The 22,399-nt window shown below is 35.4% G+C and overlaps 3 protein-coding genes across 3 annotated transcripts; 1 reads left to right on the top strand and 2 right to left on the bottom strand.

Moving 5' to 3' along the window:
- Window positions 1-12,747: 12,747 nt before the first annotated feature.
- On the bottom strand, window positions 12,748-12,930 carry PFICI_07958 (uncharacterized protein; the record flags this gene model as incomplete). The annotated part of the gene is made up of 1 exon (XM_007836539.1): window positions 12,748-12,930. The coding sequence occupies one exon, from the start codon at window positions 12,928-12,930 to the stop codon at window positions 12,748-12,750; it is 183 nt and encodes a 60-aa protein (XP_007834730.1).
- Window positions 12,931-13,022: 92 nt separating this feature from the next.
- On the bottom strand, window positions 13,023-16,438 carry PFICI_07957 (uncharacterized protein; the record flags this gene model as incomplete). Its single annotated transcript, XM_007836538.1, has 5 exons — window positions 13,023-13,607; window positions 13,656-15,008; window positions 15,296-15,514; window positions 15,578-16,192; window positions 16,250-16,438. 5 exons carry the CDS (start codon window positions 16,436-16,438, stop codon window positions 13,023-13,025), a joined length of 2,961 nt encoding a protein of 986 aa, XP_007834729.1.
- Window positions 16,439-21,179: 4,741 nt separating this feature from the next.
- PFICI_07956 (uncharacterized protein) lies at window positions 21,180-21,536 on the top strand (the record flags this gene model as incomplete). The annotated part of the gene is made up of 1 exon (XM_007836537.1): window positions 21,180-21,536. One exon carries the CDS (start codon window positions 21,180-21,182, stop codon window positions 21,534-21,536), a length of 357 nt encoding a protein of 118 aa, XP_007834728.1.
- Window positions 21,537-22,399: the final 863 nt, after the last annotated feature.

Genomic DNA, 22,399 nt, shown 5'->3' with positions numbered 1-22,399 from the left:
TATAAGATAAAGAGGACGGGGAATGGACGATTACGGATCTTACTAAAAAAGGTTAGAAGTTGTTTAACCTCGATTATAATTATTACAAAATAAGGGAGGCTATATACGCTAAATAATATACGGTAATTAAGGAGATTACGAAATGGATGATTATAACGATTTCTCCAGACTTTTTCTCCACGTGCTATTTGATTAACGAGCCTTTGCATAAATAATACGAGAATTTAAGGGCTCGCTATGGTAAATTGGCTATAAATAACAAAAGAGAAACAAAGAAATAATATTTAAAAGCTTTTAAGCCTCCGAAAATATTAAAAAAAGCTGCTAATTAGGTTAATAAATAGGAAATGGTTATAGCGAAAGCCCAGGCAAAGCAAATAATTAAAGCATAGGATAATTCGGCTTAGGCTATAGACTTCCTAAATGTAATTACCTTAATTATGCTATAATAGGCCGCCTTTTATTAAATTTACAAAAAATAAAGCATTTTAAATAAAAATTTGGAATATCGGGTAATAAATAACGATTTTTATAAGGGCTTAAGCATCTAATAGCCGATTAAGCCAAAAATTGGGAAAAGCGCTTTCGCAATTTACGCTAATAAAGCTGAAAAATAGCCCTAAAACGGATAAAATAAAGACGCTTACCCCGTTAAAAATCAAATGCCTCCCCGATTAAATGCGGCTAGTTTACGTAAAGGAAGGGGTGGACGAATTACCTATAATAAAAGGCAAAAAAATACTAGATGCCCTGCTTGCTACCTTTTTTACGCCCTTAATTTGTGTTTTTACGTATTCCCAAAAAAAGCCTATCTAGGTTTCGTCCCTAAAGATAAAGTATAAACACGAGTAAATAAAGCCCTTAAAAAAGACCTTAACCTATAGGAATAGGTTCGCAATATAAAAAAAATTAGAACCAGCCGAATTAGCATATTACGAATAACCAAAGAAAAGTCGCTCCCGATTAATATAAATTAATAAAACAAACGATTAATAGTAAACGTATAAAGCAGTTTTATAGCATTTATAAAAGATTACCTTTTGCGCCATTTAATTATCCTAGATTTAGCGATAACGATTTTAATTATAAATATAAAAGCAAAGCTTATTAACTATAAGCAAGCTCCTAATTACGACTTTATTTAATTAGGCGACCGGAAATTACCTATTTACGGATACGGCATAATAATTATATAGCTCGGATCCAAAATACTACTATTAAATAATATAGCCTATTATCCTAAATTGCTAATTATACTAATATTACTCCGTTAATTATAAAAATAAGGATATTACTAGGATAATAGAAACGACCCTATAATATTACGCAAAAAAAATAGATTTTTAATTAGCATACTCTAAAACTAATACGGATAATACGTTTTCGAATACAGATTTTACGAATTATTTTTAGCGTTATTTACTATTTACCGGAAAAAATATATAATATAAATAAAAAGGCCATTATTAACTAAGGAAGCTATATAATAGCACTATAAAATAAGACATCTAAGCCCGGCAGCTTTCGAACACCTTATCTATTTATTTTAGGGGGTAAAAATTAAAAGACCAATTATAATAAAATATAAAGCCTGCGCATTTATAAAGATTACGCGCTAACCACGGCGAGCGCCACGGCTAATTAACGAAAATTATAACGAACGATTAGCTATAGATTTTTATAATTATACCAAAGGGATCGAAAACTATATATTTTAAATGCTAATTATTTATTGGCAAACGGGATATATATAGGATTACTATTTTACGGAAAGGATTGCGATTATATTAATTAACGCTTTCCGATCGTTCCTAGGCATAATGGAAACCTAATATAATATTAAAATTAAAGTTATCGAATACGATAACGAGATTATAAAAGTTAAATAGGTAATAAGAAAATACCTCGAAAACAAATATATTAAATTCGAGCCTTTAGCATTATATATATAAGCCTAAAATAAAGCTATTAAACGCTTAAAGGGTATAATTAAAAAGAAGGAATAGGCAATGCGCATTGGCGCAAGACTCCTTTACTAACTCTGGCCCGAAATCGGCAAAACCGCGGTATACTTATATAATCACACGCCGAATTATAGTTCCCGATAGCGCATATTATATATAAAATTCTATAAAGCAGTTGCGAAAGCAAAAGGAGTTCTAAATCTAAGCTATAAGCCTAATTAAACCTATTTTAAAGCATTCGGATATAAAGCATACGCAATAACGCTAACGGCATAATAAAAATTCGGCCGTTTATAGCGATTAATACTTAAGGCATAGGTAGGATACTTAATTGGATATAAGTTATCTAATATTTATAAAATCTAAATTCCTAATTAAAATAAATTAATTAATACGAAAGATATAATTATAAACGAAAAGGAATTATGCGATAGAAAGTGGGATATATTTAAAAACGAGCTCCTAAATGCTAATACCTAGCTTATCGCCGACTTCGTAACTAACCACGTAATATTTAAGGACGAGATCCTATAAGAACCAAAAAGTAAAAATACCGCCGCAAAAAACATCCTATTAGGTAATAATTAAGATAATTAAAAAAAAAGTAATAATTAAAAAAGTAAAAAAATAACGCTAAATAGAAAGGATAAATAATACCCTTTTATTATAGCGAAATTTGCCTTTTGGACTCTATTATAAATACTTTTATTAGCTTTATTAACATATAGCATAAAGGCGATTACGATTAAAAATACGGCGCTATTAAAAAAAGGACCTAAAATAGTCCTATAATAAGCAGTTTTTTTAATTGGTTATAAAGCCGTTCCTAAAGCAGGATAAGGCAATAATTAAGATGATAGGGCGAAGCTAAAACGCTTTTTTCGTTAAAGGGTGAAAATTCATAAAGCGGAAATCCTAGCTCCCTTTAAATGGTACTATAAGTTGCATTATTATCCGTTTGGCAGATTATTTTTTTAAGCAAAAGCTAATTATTTATAGAGTTATAAAAATATACGATTTTAGACCGAGATTAATAGGAAAGATTTATGAATAAAAGGCAAATAGATTTTTAATTATATATAGGTATACGTATATAAATTCGATAAGCACGGGAGATTTTAGAAGTATAAAGCAAAATTCGTCGTTCGCGGTAATTAATAGGCGAAGTTTTAAAACTAGGAAACCTACGCGGCTATATTGGTTAAAAGATTATTTCGCACCTTAATCGCGATCGTAGCGAAATTCGATTTTAAATTAATATAATATAACGTAGTGAACGCGTTTATATACGCTTTTATTAATTAAGATATATTTATAAAGATGCCGGATGGATATTAAAAAAAAAACGCTATATTGTTATTAAATAAAGCATTTTATAAATTACGGATATTACCGCTGTTATAGCAAAAAGAATTTATAAAAATTTTAGCCGAGATCGGTTATACCTAGATATTATATAAGCCCTGCGTATTTATTAAAAAAAAAGTGCTAGTTTTTTTTTACGTTAACGATATGATTATCGCATATAGGAATAAGGATAGAAAGGCTGTTAATTATTTAATATAGCATTTTATAGAGAAGTATAAAATTAGTGGTGGCGAGCCAGTATAATGGTTCCTTAGGATAGAAATAATTAAAAATCGTGCATCTAAAATAATCTGGCTTTTTTTAAAAGGCTTACCTTAAAAAAATCGCTAAGTTTGCAAATAAAAAAAAAATTTATATAATGCTAATAGGTTGCGAAAAATTTATACCTCGATTAATTATGGCGTTTTCCTACGAAATATAAAAATATTAAAAGAAAATCGGATTATTGCTATTCGCGGTTATATTTACGAAACTAAATATCGCATTCGCAATAGCTAGATTGGCTCGATTCTTTAATAATCTAAGCTAAATATATTAAAAAACTGCTAATCGAGCTTTGATTTACCTAATTAATACTAAAGAATTTTCGCTTAAAATCGGAGGATCCTTTAATCTAATAATTGCTAATAACGCATTATTTACCGATAATAGTATCGATTGCAAAAATACCTAAATATTCGCTATAAAGTTATTCGGAGGATTAATTAGTTAGCGATTAAATAAATAAAATATAATTACTACTTCTACTATAAAAGCTAAGTTATTTGCCCTAGCGTAAGCTGCTAAAGAGATATTATTCGTTAGCTGATTATTAAAGGAATTGTCGATATAGCTAAATAATAGTACTATTATTATTAAGTGTGATAATAAGCAGACTATTAATTTAATTAACGCCGAAATCGCGTTATTAAAAATAAAGCTCCGTTACGTGGATATCTATAACTATTAGTTACGATAAGAAGCCTAAAGAGGAAGGATTAGAGTTATTTATAAACCTTTAAATAAGATAATAGTAGATGGATTAATAAAAAGCTTGCTAATAGGTAAATGGCAGAATTTTTTGCAATAGATGGGATTTGACGTTGCCTATCGTAATTAAGACGAATAGCCCTAAAAGAAGCTATATTTTGCTAATTAGCAATTTTGATTTAAGTATAGCTAGATCTACGATAAATCGTGGATCTAAGGGGGTGTGTTAGATGGTGGATTATGGTTCCTATACACTAGGGTGTGCTTAAGCACACGGATTAACCCCATAGTATTTAGATAGATATACGGGACCTCCCGGGGATTAGCCGGGGCCACCTAAATAAGCGTACACCTTATCAAAACTAAAAGGCGCAGAATATAGATTAATATATCACATAATTAACACCTATATCAGACCAGTTTAAACTCCAATAGGAAAGCACCACCTTGATTAACACGAATGTACGGTGGTGTTACTAGGTCACAAATAGTGGGGAAAACTACCTGTTGAACTATGGCACTACGGGGAAATACCAGCTGCCACGCAGCTGGTGAAAACCTTGCATAATAGGAATACTATAAAACCTTTTAAAAATAGCCCTTTATATAGATTATTAAGTTATATTAATATATATATATCGACTTTTTATTTATTTTATAGCTATTTAATTATTTAATAGTTATAAGCCCGGTTTATATTAGTATTTTAATAGAATTTTAAATTAATACTAAAAAGGGAGATATTATAACTTTTTAATTATAAAAAAAAAAAGCAAATTAAAAGCTTATAGCGATTTACCGGTAATTAAATAGCGACCTTTTTTAAAGCGAACGTTATATTTTCCTCCCGAAATTAATATTACGAATAAAAGGCCTAATTGCGTCGATTTATAACGTTATTAGCCTAGGAGTTATTAGATCCCGATAATTAGAAATAATTAACTCCTTAACCTACGATTTTTTAGGGACCGAACGGCGGAAACCTAAATTAAATTTAAATATTAATTTTTAACGCTATTTTTATTATATATAATAACGAAAAAATAGCTATTAAAAAAATTCGCGCGTATATCCGATAAATTATAATATTATATTTTTATATTATATTAATAAAAAAAACTATTATATAACTAAATATTAATATTATAGGCGGCGTTTCGATTTATTAAAAATAAAAATAAATAAATTATTAAAAACGTATATAAAAAATTTATAAAAAAAAGGTTTTTAAAAAATAGCCTATTTATAAATTTTAAACCTAAAAGATAAAATTTATTTAATATATTCTAAACCTCGGAAAAATATTTTCGACCGAATTAATAAGCTAAAAAGCTAGGTTCGGCCTAAAATAAGCTATGCTTATTTTATAAATAATATAAAGGGTTTATATAAAATAAATTATATTAAAATCGACGTAATTTTATTATAAAGCTATAAACGATTTATAGAAAAAATACGAAAAATAGAATTATATAATGCAAAATAAAACAAAACCTACGGGACGGAAAAGTATTCGATTAATTACTACGGCCGATTATTATTTAGCGAATTTAGTAATTTTTAATTAACGAAATTCGGATTAAAAAAGTTAAAGTAATTTATTATTAACTAAAAAGCCGAAAACGGAAAAGGAATTAAAATCGAAATTTAAGCCTAAACCGAAACCTAAAAAAATAAACGTAAAAAATTTTCCCGGAATAACCCTTAATACGTTATTTATAAGGTAATTAGGTATTATTAGCGTAGTTATTTTTTTATCCGGAATAACCGTAAGGTTTTTAATTTAAAAAAATAGGAAATTTTTAACCGGAATATAAAAAAAAAAGTTTCGGGCTAATATAATAAAGGTTCGGGCTTTATACGAAAAAACGGCAAAAAATCCGTTTAAATAAAATTATATAAAAAATAATCCGATAATATATTTAAAATAAAAAAGGAGTTTAAAAGGTATAATTAAATAAAATTAGGAACGTAATATAGCTTTATAAATATAATTAATATATTTAATTACTTTTTAAAAAACTTATTTATCGCTAATATAAAGGTTATTTTTTATATATATAATAATTTTAATAAATTTATTAATTTTAAAGCCGCGGCAAATTTGCAATATATTTTTATAGGGAATATTAGGGTTTTAATTAATAAATAAAATATAATTAATATTAAAATAAATATATTAATATAATATTAAAAAATAAAAAACGGCTTTATATATAAATAAATAAAAAAAGGTAGTATACGATTAATTAATATGGCTTATATGCCAGGTTTTTATTTTAGCTTAATATCGCTGCCGAAACTTTAAAAAAAATAAGGTTTTTGTTATAATAACCGAAACGATAAATTTATTTAATTTTATAATAAATTAAAGCTAATAGCTTAAATATAAATAATTTACGGCTTTAATATCCTAGAATATAAGCCGTTAGGTATTTGCGTAATATTAAATTAAAAAAATAAGGCGTTTATTATTATTAATAAAATCCCGTATAATCCGGAAAAAGGGATTAAAAGCCGTTTTTCGGAAAATCCGAGATTTCCGTTAAGCGGTATTATAAGGATTTAGCACGAAAAAATAAAATACCTTTCCTAAAAAGCTTTAGCTAATTTTATTTTAATATCGCTAAAATTCCGCCTAAAAAAACCGATAACGTATAAATATAATACGTACGGGATGGTAAAAATCTCGAAAATAATTTTTCGATAAGCGGTACCTAATAAATAGCTAGTATTTTTTTTAAAATTATATATCGATTAAAAAGATTTATTTAAAAGCTAAAGGGATTATAAAAAAAATTTTTTAATTAAACGGATAATATTTATTATTAATAAAATTATTAGCTACGCAATAGCGTTAATAACGGTAATTCGAAGCGAAAACGAAAATTTTTTATTATTTATAAATATAATTAATTAAATTATTATTTACAAAAAAGGAAAAATTAAATTTATTTGCTTAAATAATAAAATAAACCGTTTAAAAACGGTCGATTAATACCGTTAATAAAATATTAAATTCGAATTATTTACCCCGGAGAATCCGAGTTAAAATTATAAAATAAAATAAATAAATAGTATAATTATATATAAAGCACGCGTAATACGATTTTCCGGAAATTTATTACCCTAGCTATAAAAGCATATTATAGCTATTACGATATATTTATATAATTAAACGCTAAAATTATACGATACCGAAAAAAAACCGCGAAAAATAACTTTAATTAAAATATTACGGTAATATATTTAAAAAAATAAAATTTCCGGATTAAAATTACCTTAAATTGCTTATTTTCGGAAATATAAATATAAATATTTCGTTATAAAAAAAACTATTAATATATTAAATAAGCAAAATAAGCTATTATTTAAAGCGTATATTAAATATTTAATAAAATATAATATTTTAAATATATATTTTATTTAAATATTAGCGAAAAAAAAATATTCCGGGTTAAAAACGTAATTTTCGATAAATTATAAATTTACCGAAAGGATCCGTTAAATTTTAGGGAATTTTTAAAAGCCGAGCTCGACGAATTCTTAAAATTTGTAAAAATATAAAACTAAAAAATAATTAATATAAAGAAAATCGAGGAATAAGCGGACCTAAAAGCGGTATAGCGTTTAATTATTAGCGATTTTATCGAAAAAAATATAATTAAAAAACCGAAAAAAACTAATAATAATATTTTTAAAATTAATTAATAATATTAAATACCTTTAGCTATGCTATTGGGGCCCGGTAATTTAAATTTAATTAATTTTAATATATTTTTAAACCCGATTAAAAATAAAAAAATAAAAAAATTCGAAGCTATTTTTTTTAATAATATCGTTAAATATATCTTTATTCGAGCTAGAAAATAGCAGTATTAACTTAGCGATTTTAAATAAAATATAATAATAATATACGGATAAGTTTTTCGATTTTAAAAGAAAAAAAATCGTAATAGCTTAGCAAAAGGCTTTTTTTAAAAAAGCTAAAAATAAGCCGAGCCTACGAATTATAAATATCCTAAAATTACCGAAAATTTATAAAAACTTAAAATAATACTTATTTAAGGATGCTTTTCGGTAAATTATAAACGATTATATATATTAATATATAAAAAAATTTAAATCGTAATTAAAATACCTAAGGCGAATAGCTATAAAGCATTAAATAATTTATAATATATAGGTATTTATTTATAAAAACGATAATAAAATCCTTATTAAGCCAAAAGCTAAATTTATAATATATAGGAATTAATAATATATTAGCGATTTACCGACGCGTATTATAATTTTCGTAGCTATATTATTACGGATATTATTAATAATAATAATTTAATTTAATTTAAAAACGTATTAAATAAACGCAATAAATGCGTTTATATAAGCGGATATTAATAAAAAATATATATAAAGTTTTTTTTTTAAATTCGAATAATTTAAAAAAATATTACGTTTAAAAAAAGCCCTATATAGCTTTCGGAAATTTTTATTTATATAATAATAAACGTTTATTAAAATATTAGCAAACTTTGGTTTTATAAAAATTTTATAAAAGCTATATATTATAATAAAAAAAGGTATTATTGCTTTTTTTTACGTAAATAATATAATTTTTTATTATTAATGGGCGTATTAATAGGAATTTAGCAATATTAAAGCCGCTTTTTATTTAAAATTTAAATTAAAAAAAAGAAAATTAAAATAATTCCTAAATATAAGTATTTTTTGCGACTAAATAGCGAAAAAGCTATAGCTTTTATAAAAGTTATATATCGAAAAAATTATAATAAGTTTTAAATTCGATAAGGAATTAAAATAAACGGATATTTTAATATTTAAAAAATTATTTTTATTCGAAAATAAAACCGATGCGGAATTTTAATTATTATATTAATTTAAAATTAGGTCGATTTTATATGTAATTATTTTAATTCGGCCGGATATAATATTCGTAATAGCCAGGTTTTTTAAATTTAATTCGAATTTATCGCTATAATATTACCGAGCTATAAATTAAATAATTAGCTATTTATATTCGATAAAATAGCTAAATATTTAATATAGGTTTTTAAAAAACGAAATAAAGGCATTTATTTACGTAAGCGATATTTTATTTATAAATAATACTTTAAATAAAAAAAGCAGCTAAAGCTATATAATAACTTTATTTGGAAAGCCGATCGTATAGCAAGCTAATAAATAAAATATTATAATTACTTTATTTATTAAGGCCGAATTTTTAGCTTTATTATAAACGGCAAAAAAAAATATTTATTTTTTTAGGCTAATAAAATCCTTAAGCTTAAAATTTAACGAATAATTTATTATTATTTATAATAATAAATAAATTATTCGATTTTTCGTCGAAAAAGCTACGAAATTATAAATAAAATTTAAATATATAAATATTTATATTTATTAATTAAAATAAAAGGTTTAACGAAGCTATATAAAAATCTATTAAATAAAAATTAATTAAATAATAGCTAATAGGCTTACGAAAACCCTACCTAAGCAGAAATTCGAATAATTTAAAAGCCTAATTAACCTTATAAATATTATAATTTTAATTGCTAACGGCGGATAAGAAATGCTTTAGCCGGTATTTATTAATAATTTTATAAAAAAAATAATTTATATTAAAAAGTCGGGAAAACCGTAAAAACCTAGGTTTTTTATAATAGCGGTATTTAAAAAGGATTAGCGATTTTATTAGGATTATTTATGCTAATAAATTTAAATTAGCTATTTATAATTATTGCGCTAATATTTAAAAATAGGCAAAATATTAATATAAATTATTATAAAAATTATAAAGGTTTAGCGAAATTTTAAATTTTAAAGTTATAAAAATATATTAAAAGCATTATAAAAGGTTTATAGGTGGTTTATTAATAAGTATTTTTTAAAAATTTTCGGGAATATTTTATATTTTTTAGGGGCTGGACCTTTTGCGATATATATTAATAATATAATAATAAAAATTAAATAAATATATATTTATAAGCCGTAAAAACCCGGCGATATAGCGGCGATTTATTAGCGAAGCATTTTTTTACCTAACGTTTAAAACCGGGGGTAAAGGTTTAAATTTTTTTAAAAAAATTATTATTTTTATTATTTTCCTTATTAAAATTTACGGTTAAAATATTTTAGTTTTAGTAAAAAATTAGCAAATAGTTCGAAATAAAGTCGAAGCTATATTAAAAAGAATTATTTATTATTTTTTAATATAAAATATAGAATTTTTAAAATTCGTTAAAAAAACCGGTAAAATTACTAAAAATAAAGCGGTAAAGCTTATTCGAAGCCTTTATAGCCTTATAGAAAAAGCGAATTTCTAAAATAAAACGATTAATATAATTAGTTTAAATTTCGCGAATTATTAGCAAAATAATAGCGGCCGTTTAGCGATTTAATTTGTTAAATTTAGCGATTTTATAAACGGAAAAATTTTTACGATTTTTTTCCTATTATATAGCGCGTTTTAGCTAATTTTAAATATTACGGAATACGTTTTTAGGTTATAAATAGTTAATAAATAATTCGCAAATATAAAAAATTTTAAAATTTATAAATATTTTGCTAAAAAAAATGCTTATATATATTTATAAAACGGGTTTTAGCAATTTTTACGGTACGGGCGGGCTATAAAAAATTAATAACTAATTTAAAATAAAATTATAGCTATTATAAACCTAAATATAAGCTTTTTTAAAAATTTAGTAATTTTTATATTTATTAAAGTTTTTGGCTAAAATTCGGGTTAGCTAATAATTCGCAAATATACCGCTAATATATCGAAAATAATTCGAAAATATTTATTTTTAAAATTATAATAACGAAGCTAAATTTCGGGAGGCTTTTAATTTTTTATATAATAAAAATAGCGGTAATAAAAAATCCTTTAGGCTATAGCGAATTAATTTCGAATTATTAGTAATTTATTTAGGAAAAAAAAATTTATAAAAAGGATTTTTACCGTTATTAAAAAAAGCCGGTATTATAGCGGTAACGGGAAAACGCGTTAAAAATTAGGCTATAAATATTTATTAGCTACCTATTTGCGAAATATTTGCTATATAGAAATTTACCGGAAATATAACTAAAAAAAAAGATACCGGAATATTTAAATAAAAATTTAAAAAAAGATATATATTAGTAATATTATAAAATCGCGCTTATCTCGCGGGGACCTAAGAAAATAAAAAATAAATATAATAAAGAACTAGCGGTAAAACCGAAATTAATAAAATTAACGGTATCGACGATAAAAGTATCGTAAAAATAATATTATAATAGTAAATAGTAATAAAGGGGTGGATTTACGATTCGGGAAAATTAATAAAAAAAAAAGAAAGAAAAAACGGAAAATCCGGGATTTAAAGGGTTATTTATATTTGTAATTATTAGCTATTAGGTAATTATTTTACGGCGTTAGATAATTATTCTATTTTTTAGCTAATTATTTTATTTTATAGCCCGGGTATAAGCCTAAAACGGAAATAATAATAAGCGCGGCGTTTGTATTTTAAATTATTTTACGGAGCTTAAAGGAATTACGGCTTATTTGCTATTTAATTAAAAAAAATTAAAGGCATTTAAAAAACGGTTTTAGTGCCGAAAAAGCTTTTTATTTCTTTAGAATGCATTATAATAAAATAATTTAGCATAATTAGATTTATGCTAAAAAAGTGTATTAAATTATGGCATTATAGGGAAATATTAGCTGTTATATAGCTGGTAAAAACCTTATATAATAGGAGTACTATAAAACCTTTTAGAAATAGCCCTTTATATAGATTATTAAGTTATATTAATATATATGCATCAACCCCCTGTCTATTCTGCAGCTACCTGACTGTTTAACACTACCCAATATTATTACGAGAGCTCGCAAAACCAGCACAATCTTTCAGTAGGTAGACTTAGTCTAATACATTATCCTTTGACCACCAAAAACACCATCGTTGACGTACGCCCATCAACTACTTTCAACGCTCGGGCACTATTACGAGACGGGAGGTCACGATCAGCCTGTAAGTAATAGCAGTTGAGGTGCTATATTTGCCTGCCATGGGAGTTAATATTATACACTAATTTATATAATATTATTAATATGGCGCACAGGGTGGCTGATACGTCTCCTTCAACTTGTGTGCATCGCGGGTCGCTGACCAGTCGCAGTGGATGGCATGAACTAATAACCAAAGATCTGCCGTAGCAAAAGTTTCGTGTCAGTGCTGCGTAAATCATTATATTTCCCCTCCTAAAAGCAAAATAACTACTGGTTAGACTCATGATATTTGACTTAATGCTTGAAGAATTTCATGTAAGTTTTGAGCGCAGCTCGTCACATGCTGAAGAGCCATCTATGCGACGGGCATCATGTGTGCTCGTTGTGACAAGATGCCCCAGAAACCACTGACTCAAGTACCAACTTCTAAGACCCTCCCTTTGTCCAATGTGGCTGTCTGAAGCCGGTTTTACTGGCCGCTGCTAATCCAGTATCAATAAGTTTGACGTCGCCAAGAATCTCATACACTGCCAGCTCTGCGCGCATCTCTCTCGCTATCCAGTTTCGCACTTCTAGCGCAATGAGTGAGTCCACACCAAAAGACTCCATTCTGTCGTTAATCGTCTTCTCGTTTGCATCAAGGCCCAAGATAGCGCATAACTTGTCCCTCAGGGCACCCGCAATGAAGGCCCCTGCTGCTTCTAGCGGGGTAGCTCTTGAATCACGGCAGCAACATCTTGTACCTTGGCCGTTCCAGTCGTACTCACTGCACCCACTGGCGTGATCTGATGCAGTGCTCGGAAGAGTGTCCGGAACAAAGGTTCTGGAACCTCTCTTCCCGACTGGCGGATGATGGCAGGCGCCTCTATTCCAGTGACGATCTGGCTTTTCTCGGGGCAGGTCAACGCCGTGTCTGGATCACAGTAGTAATCAAACACGGCGAAGAGCTCTGGCAGTGTGAGAGGGAGAAGCAGATTCAAACGCATCAACTTGTCGCGGATATCTGCCCTCTCTGCCACAAAGCCTTCTCCCAGGATCATTCCGAGATCAATCGCCGCGGCCTTCTCTCCCTGTTCCACCCTGCATCTTGCTAATGCATCCTGGAAGGTGTTGCCGGCCGCATAGTTACTCTGTCCGGCATTTCCAAAGACTCCTACAGATGACGAAAGCATTACAAAGAAGTCCATTCCAGATGGCAATGCCTTGTGAAGATTCCATGATCCCTGGATCTTTGGCCGAATGGCATCGTGCCACTCCGCATAACTCATATTTGCAAAAGGGCGGTCCTAAACTCCATCAGAATACTGAAAAATTCGATTTAGTTACGAACTTACCTGGATAACCATTGCTGCCTGGAAGCAACCTCTGAATGGCGGCATCGTCTTTGAGGCCTCCTCGACAGTCTTGGTCAATGATTCGAAGTCACCGATATCACAAACCTGGCACTGCACTTGAATCTGCTGTGATTCGAGCTCTGCAATCATCTTCGCTTTTGCCGGGCTGCCGCTGATGCCTGATCTTGTGAGCAGGAGTAGATGTTGCGCTCCACGCCGGACCAGCCATCGGACAATTTGCCGTCCTATACCGCCCAGGCCACCAGAAACCACATACGTTGCATTTCTGGAGAGTCGATATTGGGAGTCGGAACCCTCTCGAAAAGGAACCAATGAAGAGTCGTGAAGTTCAAGTACAATCTTGCCCATACTTCTGCCGCTTTGCAATAGCCGGAAGGCTTGCTCCGTCTGGTCCACTGGGAAGGGCGTAATCGGATGTAGTGGACGTAATGCACCGGTCTCCATCAAGTCGAAGACTTCCTGCAGCACGTATCGACCGCTCGTCCCCCCGCCATCCACGATTGCGGCCAGATCGACTCCAGCGAACATGGCGTTCTTGATGAATGGAAACATTGGGAGATATCCTCTCGTATCGATATCTTTCCGCCCGATTTCGATGAATCGCCCAAACTCGGCAATGATCTCCCACGAAGCGACGAGAAGCTTCCCAGAGAGCGAATTAAGGACAACATCGACTCCTCGACCGTTGGTAACTCGCTTGATGCCCTCTGCGAAAGACGCATCGCGACTGTTGAAGATGTGATCTTCCGATATGCCGTAATGCTCGATTAGCAGTTTTCTTTTCTCCACTGACCCGACTGTGGCAAAAATCACTGCCCCTATATGCTGAGCGATTTGTAGGGCGGCCTGCCCTGTACCTCCAGCCGCAGCGTGGATCAGAACACTCTCGCCTTTCTGTAGTCGTGCAACCCTGTACAAACTGTGGTAGGCCGTGCAGAATGCCGTGGGTATTGCTGCCGCCTCTGTGAAAGACATGGCTTGGGGGATTTTTACAACCTGAAAGCTCTCTGCTCGTACCAGGGTCTTGTACGTTTCCAATGACCCCAACACAACGCGGTCACCAGTCTCGAGATGTTTCACGGCAGCACCTACTCGGACAATGAACCCAGAGCATTCACTGCCGAGCCTGTCTATGTTGACCCGGCCCAATAGCGTCAGACATTCTTTGAGATTGACACCAATAGCTTGGACACGAATTTCGACCTGGTCTGGACCAAGTGGGCTATAGGCTACTGTGTCTTCGGCCCACTCGATGGTGTCCAACAATCCTGGGGTTCTGATCTCTAGACTCAGAGGTACACCAGCACCGAAGCTTCGCATCCGCACTGGCTTCTGTGTTCGAGTCTGTATGTGATTATTGAACAAGGGATACATTCGGTTGGAAACTAAGATAAGAATAAGCTGAGGTAAGATGATTGATGTCCATGTTGCTCATCTTCAGATTGAAGAACTCGGCATCTATGTCTGGATTGAGAGTAGTGAAGTTGGTGTTCGGGGGGATAATTCCTTTCTTCAAGGCCAATATTGTCTTCACAACGCCTGCAAGTCCGCTGGTACCCTCCAGATGACCAAGATTTGACTTGATGGCCCCAATGTAAATTTGGTTAGCGAATCCTGACTCCATATCTGTTTCTAATCAGCTCTAGACTGTCTTTCACAACTGACACGTATATGGGGTCTTCCTTGGATCGATACTTGAAGAAAGCCTCTCCGATTGCTCTAGCTTCAATGGGGTCACCAACCTTGGTGCCAGTCCCATGAGCGTCAAAGAACCGTGTCTCGCTCATGTCTAGTTCAGCCTTGTGGTACGTATAGCGAATAAGCTGTACCTGCATATCCTTACTAGGTTGAGTGATGCCACCGTGGGTATGGCCGTCTTAATTCATCCCAATGGAACGAACCACAGCTCTGATTGGGTTACCATCTGCAAGGGCCTTGGACATGGGCTTGAGGATCAAGGCCGCGAATCCCTCCCCACGCCCGTACCCGTCAGCATTGGAGTCGAAGCTATGGCATCGACCTCGTGGGGATAGGAAATTCATGTTGCTCAGGGAGACATTAAATTCTGGCCCGAGAATAACGTTGGAAGCGCCAACAATTGCCATATCAGCGTCCCCAGCAGTCAGACCCTGACACGCGAGGGCCATTGCTACCAGACTGCTGGAGCATGCTGTATCAACGTACATGCTTTCTCCCCGAAGGTCGTAGAACCAGCTGATTCTATTGGCCAGAATTGAACCGGCAGATCCCAAAGCATTATACTTAGGTATCGCCTGTATATCCAAAAACCGCATGTTGGCAAAGTCGCTGGTGAAGCAGCCGACATGGACTGAAGCTCGAGATCCCGAGACATCTTGTATACCAAGGCCAGCGTTCTCAAAAGCGTGATACGTTGTTTCCATCAGGCCGCGCTGTTGGTGGTCCATTGCCGCGGCTTTGTGCGGTGCGGTAGAGAAAAACCCAGCGTCGAAGTGCCTGATGTCTCCTTCGAGAAAATGGGCCTCATCTGTTTTGATCTGTATCAAGTGTATTAGATATACTCCATCTCTCACAAGAAGATTTCAAAAAAATACCGTGTTGTCTTTCTTCCGAGACGTTTCAGAAAAGGCGTCGATGTTGAAGCGGTCATTTGGAAATTTTGTAGCAACACATTTTTTGTTCGCAAGAACATTCCACAAATTGTCTGGAGAATCTGCACCACCAGGAAACTTGAACGCCATGCCAATGACGGCTATAGGCTCTTGCTCGAGTCGGAATCCCATGATAGCACGGAGCTAAACAGAGTAGAATCTGCGCAGAGCTAGGAACTAGAAAACGGCAGGAAATGCACATAACACAATAGCAAACAGATTTTACTTCCCCCAAAGGCGAATCTTGAAATCGATATACTCTTTATATAGGATCTTGACCTCGATGGCTCATCTCGTCTCAAATCTGAGGCTATGCCCCCAAAGTGACGACAAAATGGGGTGTGATTCTAAAAACCAGTCACAGGCCGATTTCTCGGAAACGACTCTATGTACCTATACCACCAAGTACATGAGTACAGCCCCCAATCTGCATCATCCGGCCCGGTCGTACTGCTGTGCCGGAATAACAATCTCAAGACCCTATCTCGCGAGGGGAAGGGCACCTGTAGGTACGGATGTCAATGGGCTGCTACATTAATTTGGCACTGATGCTGGGCTAGTATACAAATTAATGTAGGTCCTCCGCAGGGTTGTAGTGTTGACTTGGAGCGGCAGGAGCACGTACGTATGTAGGTAGGTTACATATGTTCCTCCCACCACATCCCACCGCGGGGCCGTCTGCTGCCGGCGCCCCGATCCATGACAAGACCTGCATAAGTGCGAAAGTCCCCCGCATGGGGTACTGTTGGAGGGGGCACAGTTCTGCATTTGATAGCTACTACCCTACCTAGTACCTAGTATACTTCGGTATTCCTTACCTGCTTGCTACCCGTTATGCTCGCTCACGATAGGCGAATTTCCCAACAGGGGCCAACCCTACCTAGTCGTCGCGATGTCGTCGTCTCAACTTTTCAATTCGACGTGTTTCTTTGTTCTCCATTGATCATATAACCACCAAACCGCCAATGTTCATCTGACTCCTTGAGCTCAATACTCCACTCAATCAACCCCCCCTGTGTTTTTTTTAATTAGTCTCTACTCTACCAACACCCCCTCTCGATCTGCTAAATTACTAGGATCATGTCTTTTGACAAGCAAGAACAGTCAACCCTGTAGAGGCCACCAGAAGGAGTCCCAACAGAGGGCTTGGTGGCGAGCGTCAAGACGAGCGATGAGGAAGCCATTTCAACCTCACTCCCAGCGGTGGTCGACTGGATCACTGGGTGGAGGCTCATTTTGATTGCCTTGGGTTAGTCAAAAATCGTCAGAATTACATATGTACGGTTCCATGAGCTGACAAGCATAGAACGTCACTTTCGTTATTCATGATTCAGACCGAGTCATCCATCACCAGTACTGCAATAACATCTATCACAAATGACTTGGGGGGTTTTGAGAAAAGCTCTTGGATCTTCACATCGTACATGTTAACCTATAGTGGTGTGTGTCACTGGTGCTCACGTGTAATGCCTTAGCAATACTCACTTTCCACTAGGGCTTCTGATCCTCTTTGCAAAAATATCAGACTTCGCAGGACGCAAGCAAGTACTCCTTTCGAGTGTCGCGCTGTTCATCGTCTTCTCAGGAGCATGCGGTGGTGCTAAGACACTGATGCAGCCTGGCTATCTGTCATGGTTCTTGTGGTTACTATCGTGCAAATACCCCAGCGATACATGATAGTCAACAGCCTTTCGCCGGTTCAAGCTGGAGTTCGGCTTCTACCCTTTGCAGCCGTGGTAGCTTTTACATCGGTGTTTGTCTCGGTTATTGTTACCAAGGCCAAGATACCTGCCGTAAACGTCCTCTTTCTCGGTGCAATTCTTGAAATCGCTGGAGTTGCTGGACTTTCCAAGGCCCCAACTACAGCCGCTATTGAAGCTTCAAATTATGGATTTCAGGTCTTGGCTGGTGCAGGTGTGGGCGTTTACAACATCATCCTGTGAAAAGATATGATAGGTATGGGTAATAGTTGTTGTATTAGTTGAGTTATTCACATCCAACAGAGGTTGGATGGTCAAAGATATATACATGTGTGGAGAAGCGCTCCACTTATTCCTACATTTTGACACATCCTGATACTGCTTACTCCCTACGTGGTGGAGAAAAAAGAGCTGTGTAAGTTGCCCCGTCTCTCAAGACCACTACTTTTGGATACAAAACTGATGGAAATCTAGCTGTCGGAAATGGAGCCGTGAGCCAGTTCAGAATTCTTGGGGGATCGCTTGGTTTAGCGATTGTGACCTGCGCAACGAGTGCATCGTTACGGGCGAGTCTATTCCGTATAGTGAGCTCTGAACAAGCTCAAACAATTCTGGAGCGTACTGGAAGCATCGCGACCCTGCCACTTGGAGACCAAGACGTCGTCCGTGCAGCTTTTGGAGAGATGTACAATAGGCAAATGACTATCTTGATAGGCATTACGGCCGCACAGGTACTTGTCAATGTCTTGCAGTGGCAGAGAAATGCCATTGTATTCAAGGGATAGGAACCATAAGTAAATCCGGGCTTTTGTATATGTACATAGCACAAATCCTAATTAACACAGAACTTCGCTCATTATTTGGAGGTGGTATGTCGATGTGAAGCAAAATTGAACCGAGAACTACATTCATCGATTAGCTATCTGGAATTCGCTGCAAAACCATACGGACAATTTCAAGTCGCAATTGCACGCTTGCATAGTACCCTTTGAAAACTAAAATAAATCAGATCGTGTCGTGTCGGACTTGCATCTAGCTACTATGCTAGCAGACCAAAAGTCAAGCTCCACTAAAGTCCCAACTCGGCCTTCATCGCAGATGTAAATGATATCTGACACAAAAGATGTATTCGTATTTTGAATAATATCCGTGTTTCTTTCATTCAGACCTGCATTGTTGCACTGACGAAGTCAATTTCCACCACAGTTCAACTGTTCAGGTATATCAAATAGCTCTTTAGCACCTCTAGAAGAGAGGGCAGAATTTACCGGCAGATGATACCCTGTTTGGGATAACCAAAGCATGTAATTTTCCCCCCAGAACAACTTGCAGAATAGTGTCGATGCATGTGTCCCGTTTCGTAATCAAGATTTAAGGCTGAGGGCGGGGGTGGCACAGGTGCTCCAAAAGTCCCACCTCCACCGTATGCACAACATCCCAATCTGACCACCAATACAGTCGTTGCCATACACAGGCACTTACCTGAACGGCACCTAGCGCCGGCACACTGTGCTAACGGCCCGGACCGCTGATCCAGTTTCCAAAAGTGAGTGCACGTAAGTAGGTGTCAGGGTTGTTTTGCAATAGAGTGAAGGGTAGAAGGCAGAGGGCAATATAGGGGTGTATTGGTGACGAAACTGAACTCTGACCTGCTAGAAGTAAGGGGCTGAAGCCCCTACTTATAGCCGGTCCATGGCTAATAACGCTAAAAGCAGGGCTGACTAGCCGGTCTCCTTTTAGCACCCGACAGTAGGTACCTAGCAATACATCTACGTACGTCAGGGTATCACGATTAGCCACAGCCGCGCCGCCCGTTTCAATTATTCATATCCCAATGGTAGTCTGCAGAGCCAACAGTCGCGGAAACCCGTCTGCGCCGTAAGGCTGCACACTGCACCGCTCGGTGGGTAGTAGTATAGGAGAAGAGCACCAGATCGTTGTGAAAGGATGCATGTGTGTAACGTGTTTACCCAATCGCAACCCAAAGGCAAGAAATGCCGTTAAAGATGCAAGGAAGGAATCAGCGAGTGTCATGCGCGCAACCATACACAAGCAAAAGTGACGCATGCCACTTCATCCTGCCTTGCAAGGCCTGCCAACCCGAGCAGCGCGCAATTTCGATTGCCACACCGGGGTCTTGTGTTCTATCACCCGAGGAGGCGACCGTATGGACTACATTAACCCAGGACTAAAATGTGGATATAGGTATCATCGGACTGTGGCCAGAAAAGCAGTTTAAGATCTCCACATATCCATTCATCTTTTATCATTTGCGAACAAAGATTTAACATGTCCGCTCAATCACTGAGTCCCGAATACCTTGCCGAAAAGAATCACCCCGAGAAGTTACTTGCTACAAGCATTGTATTCCTCGTGGTCTCAACAATCATATTCGGGCTTTTTGTTATCTCTAGACTTGTTTATGCGAATCGAAATGGTCGGGAAACATGGCTCCTCTATCCGCTTTCCTATCTCTGCGTTATCGGAGTCTGCATAATTGGCATCTGTAAGTACATAAGCATATGGCAGCTGATAAACAAGAGATGCTAATTCGGATGATAGTGTTGGTTCGCATTGGGGGTACTGGCCGCCATGTTAGCTACTGGCTCGTGACCGATCCGACTGCAATCACTAGATATCTACAACTCCAGACGGCAACTGAAACAGTATACATGGCTGCGGTCACACTTCCTAAAGTTGCCCTATTGCTGCTTTATCTCCAGATTTTCGTCGAGAGAAGAGTCTGAATTGCGACTTGGATCGTTATAGGGGTCGTCGTCGGGAATTTTGTGGTATCTGGCCTCATCGTTGGCTACACAATCTGTCAGCCATTTGCCTTCAAGTGGGACAAAACCATCCCGGGCGGCAAGTGTGGGAACCTGATGGCTGTCTATCGATACATCAGCATTCCGAATCTTTTGACCGATTTGGCCATCATCTTCCTTCCCTTCACCTCTCTGCGCAGCTTGCAGGTCAATAAGACGCAAAAAATTGGGTTGTTTGCCACCTTCTTGACTGGAAGCCTGTGAGTTTCTCTGCTCGAACCCTCCTTCTGTGTCTTTTCTTATTGTGAAAGGCGTTATGCTAATCAAGAGTCGCGCAGTGGGATCGTGGCCGCTATCGTGCGGGTGATAGGTTTCTTCACTTTGTCTCTGGATACGGACCCTACGTATATGAGCGTGGAGTCTATGACCTACACTATTATTGAGCCTGGTGCGTATTTCATCTGTACCTGTCTACCAGGAATGCGACCGCTTGTGCGCGGGCTCTACGAGTCAAAATCCTCCATGATGGGAAGTCGAGGACTTGAAAGTGGTACGCACGACAAGACTCAAGGATCAACGTCAATACAGGGTTTGATAAGCTCTTGGCCTACCCAAAGAGGGGGTTATAGGACTTCCGTTTCGGCCGGGAGTAGGCAGTATGACAACTATGACGGCGATAGATCTGACTTCATTCGCCTGGAGGAAACAGTCCATGTACAAAGTACGCCGGCTGTCTCGGCCCCATCGATGAAGATAGGGCAGTGATGTCTACGTTACGGCACTTTGCGCGCGGGGCGGCTGAAGGATTCTACGGATCATAGTCTCGAGTTTGATAGCTGAAGACTACCATATGGAACGGTTCATATAATCCCTCAATGTTTGGTAAAAATGTAGCATGTATGCAATATTTAATGGTAACGGTTGTAATTTGACTCATATATGTTGTTGTTTCCGACCATGAGATAGAAGTGCCACCATCATGAAACAGAGTATAATTCCTGTCTCCATGAAAACGAGTAGCGGATGGATTTCAAGATGGCAAATGAGTCATGTAGCACGACCTTGTGGGCCATGGTTATTTGAGCCTTCAAGGAATTGAGAGACAAGGCTCTGATCCCACTGGAGAGCGTTGGCATGTACATTGTAGTCTTCATACTTCTCCGCTATTCCCGAGATTGGACCGCCACGGTCGGAATTAGTTATCCTTGCTCTATTTCTTAGACTTCCGAGTACGATCACGTAAGCATTATACAGCTCCCAGCCTAGGATCTTCTAGTGGTGTGTGGATGGTCAGTGTATTGGGTATATAGTCGCTCTTCAGCACCTCTCTTTTGTAGACTAGAGATCAACTCAGACAACTTTCAATGCTTCCTCGATCATCTCGTCTTCAGTTCCCCCTTCACACATCGGCTCAGGTGAGAGATCGTTACCCTTTTCTGCGTCGCATCCGTCTCATTCGCCATCTTCGAAACTTATGGCCCCTACTGCAAGCATAACGCCTGTGTCGTAAGCAACAGGGTTCTTTCGGTGTCTCATATTTATCGTCGTACATTAGTGATTCGGTGCCGAGAGGTGCGGCGCCACTTGGTAGGTACCTTGACGTATCTAAATTACCTGACTACCTTGTA

Source organism: Pestalotiopsis fici, assembly GCF_000516985.1.
Source record: "Pestalotiopsis fici W106-1 unplaced genomic scaffold PFICI_Scf_5, whole genome shotgun sequence".
Lineage (NCBI taxonomy): Eukaryota > Fungi > Ascomycota > Sordariomycetes > Amphisphaeriales > Sporocadaceae > Pestalotiopsis > Pestalotiopsis fici.
The sequence above is the reverse complement of the archived record's forward strand: the minus strand, read 5'-3'. Positions and strand labels throughout refer to the sequence as shown.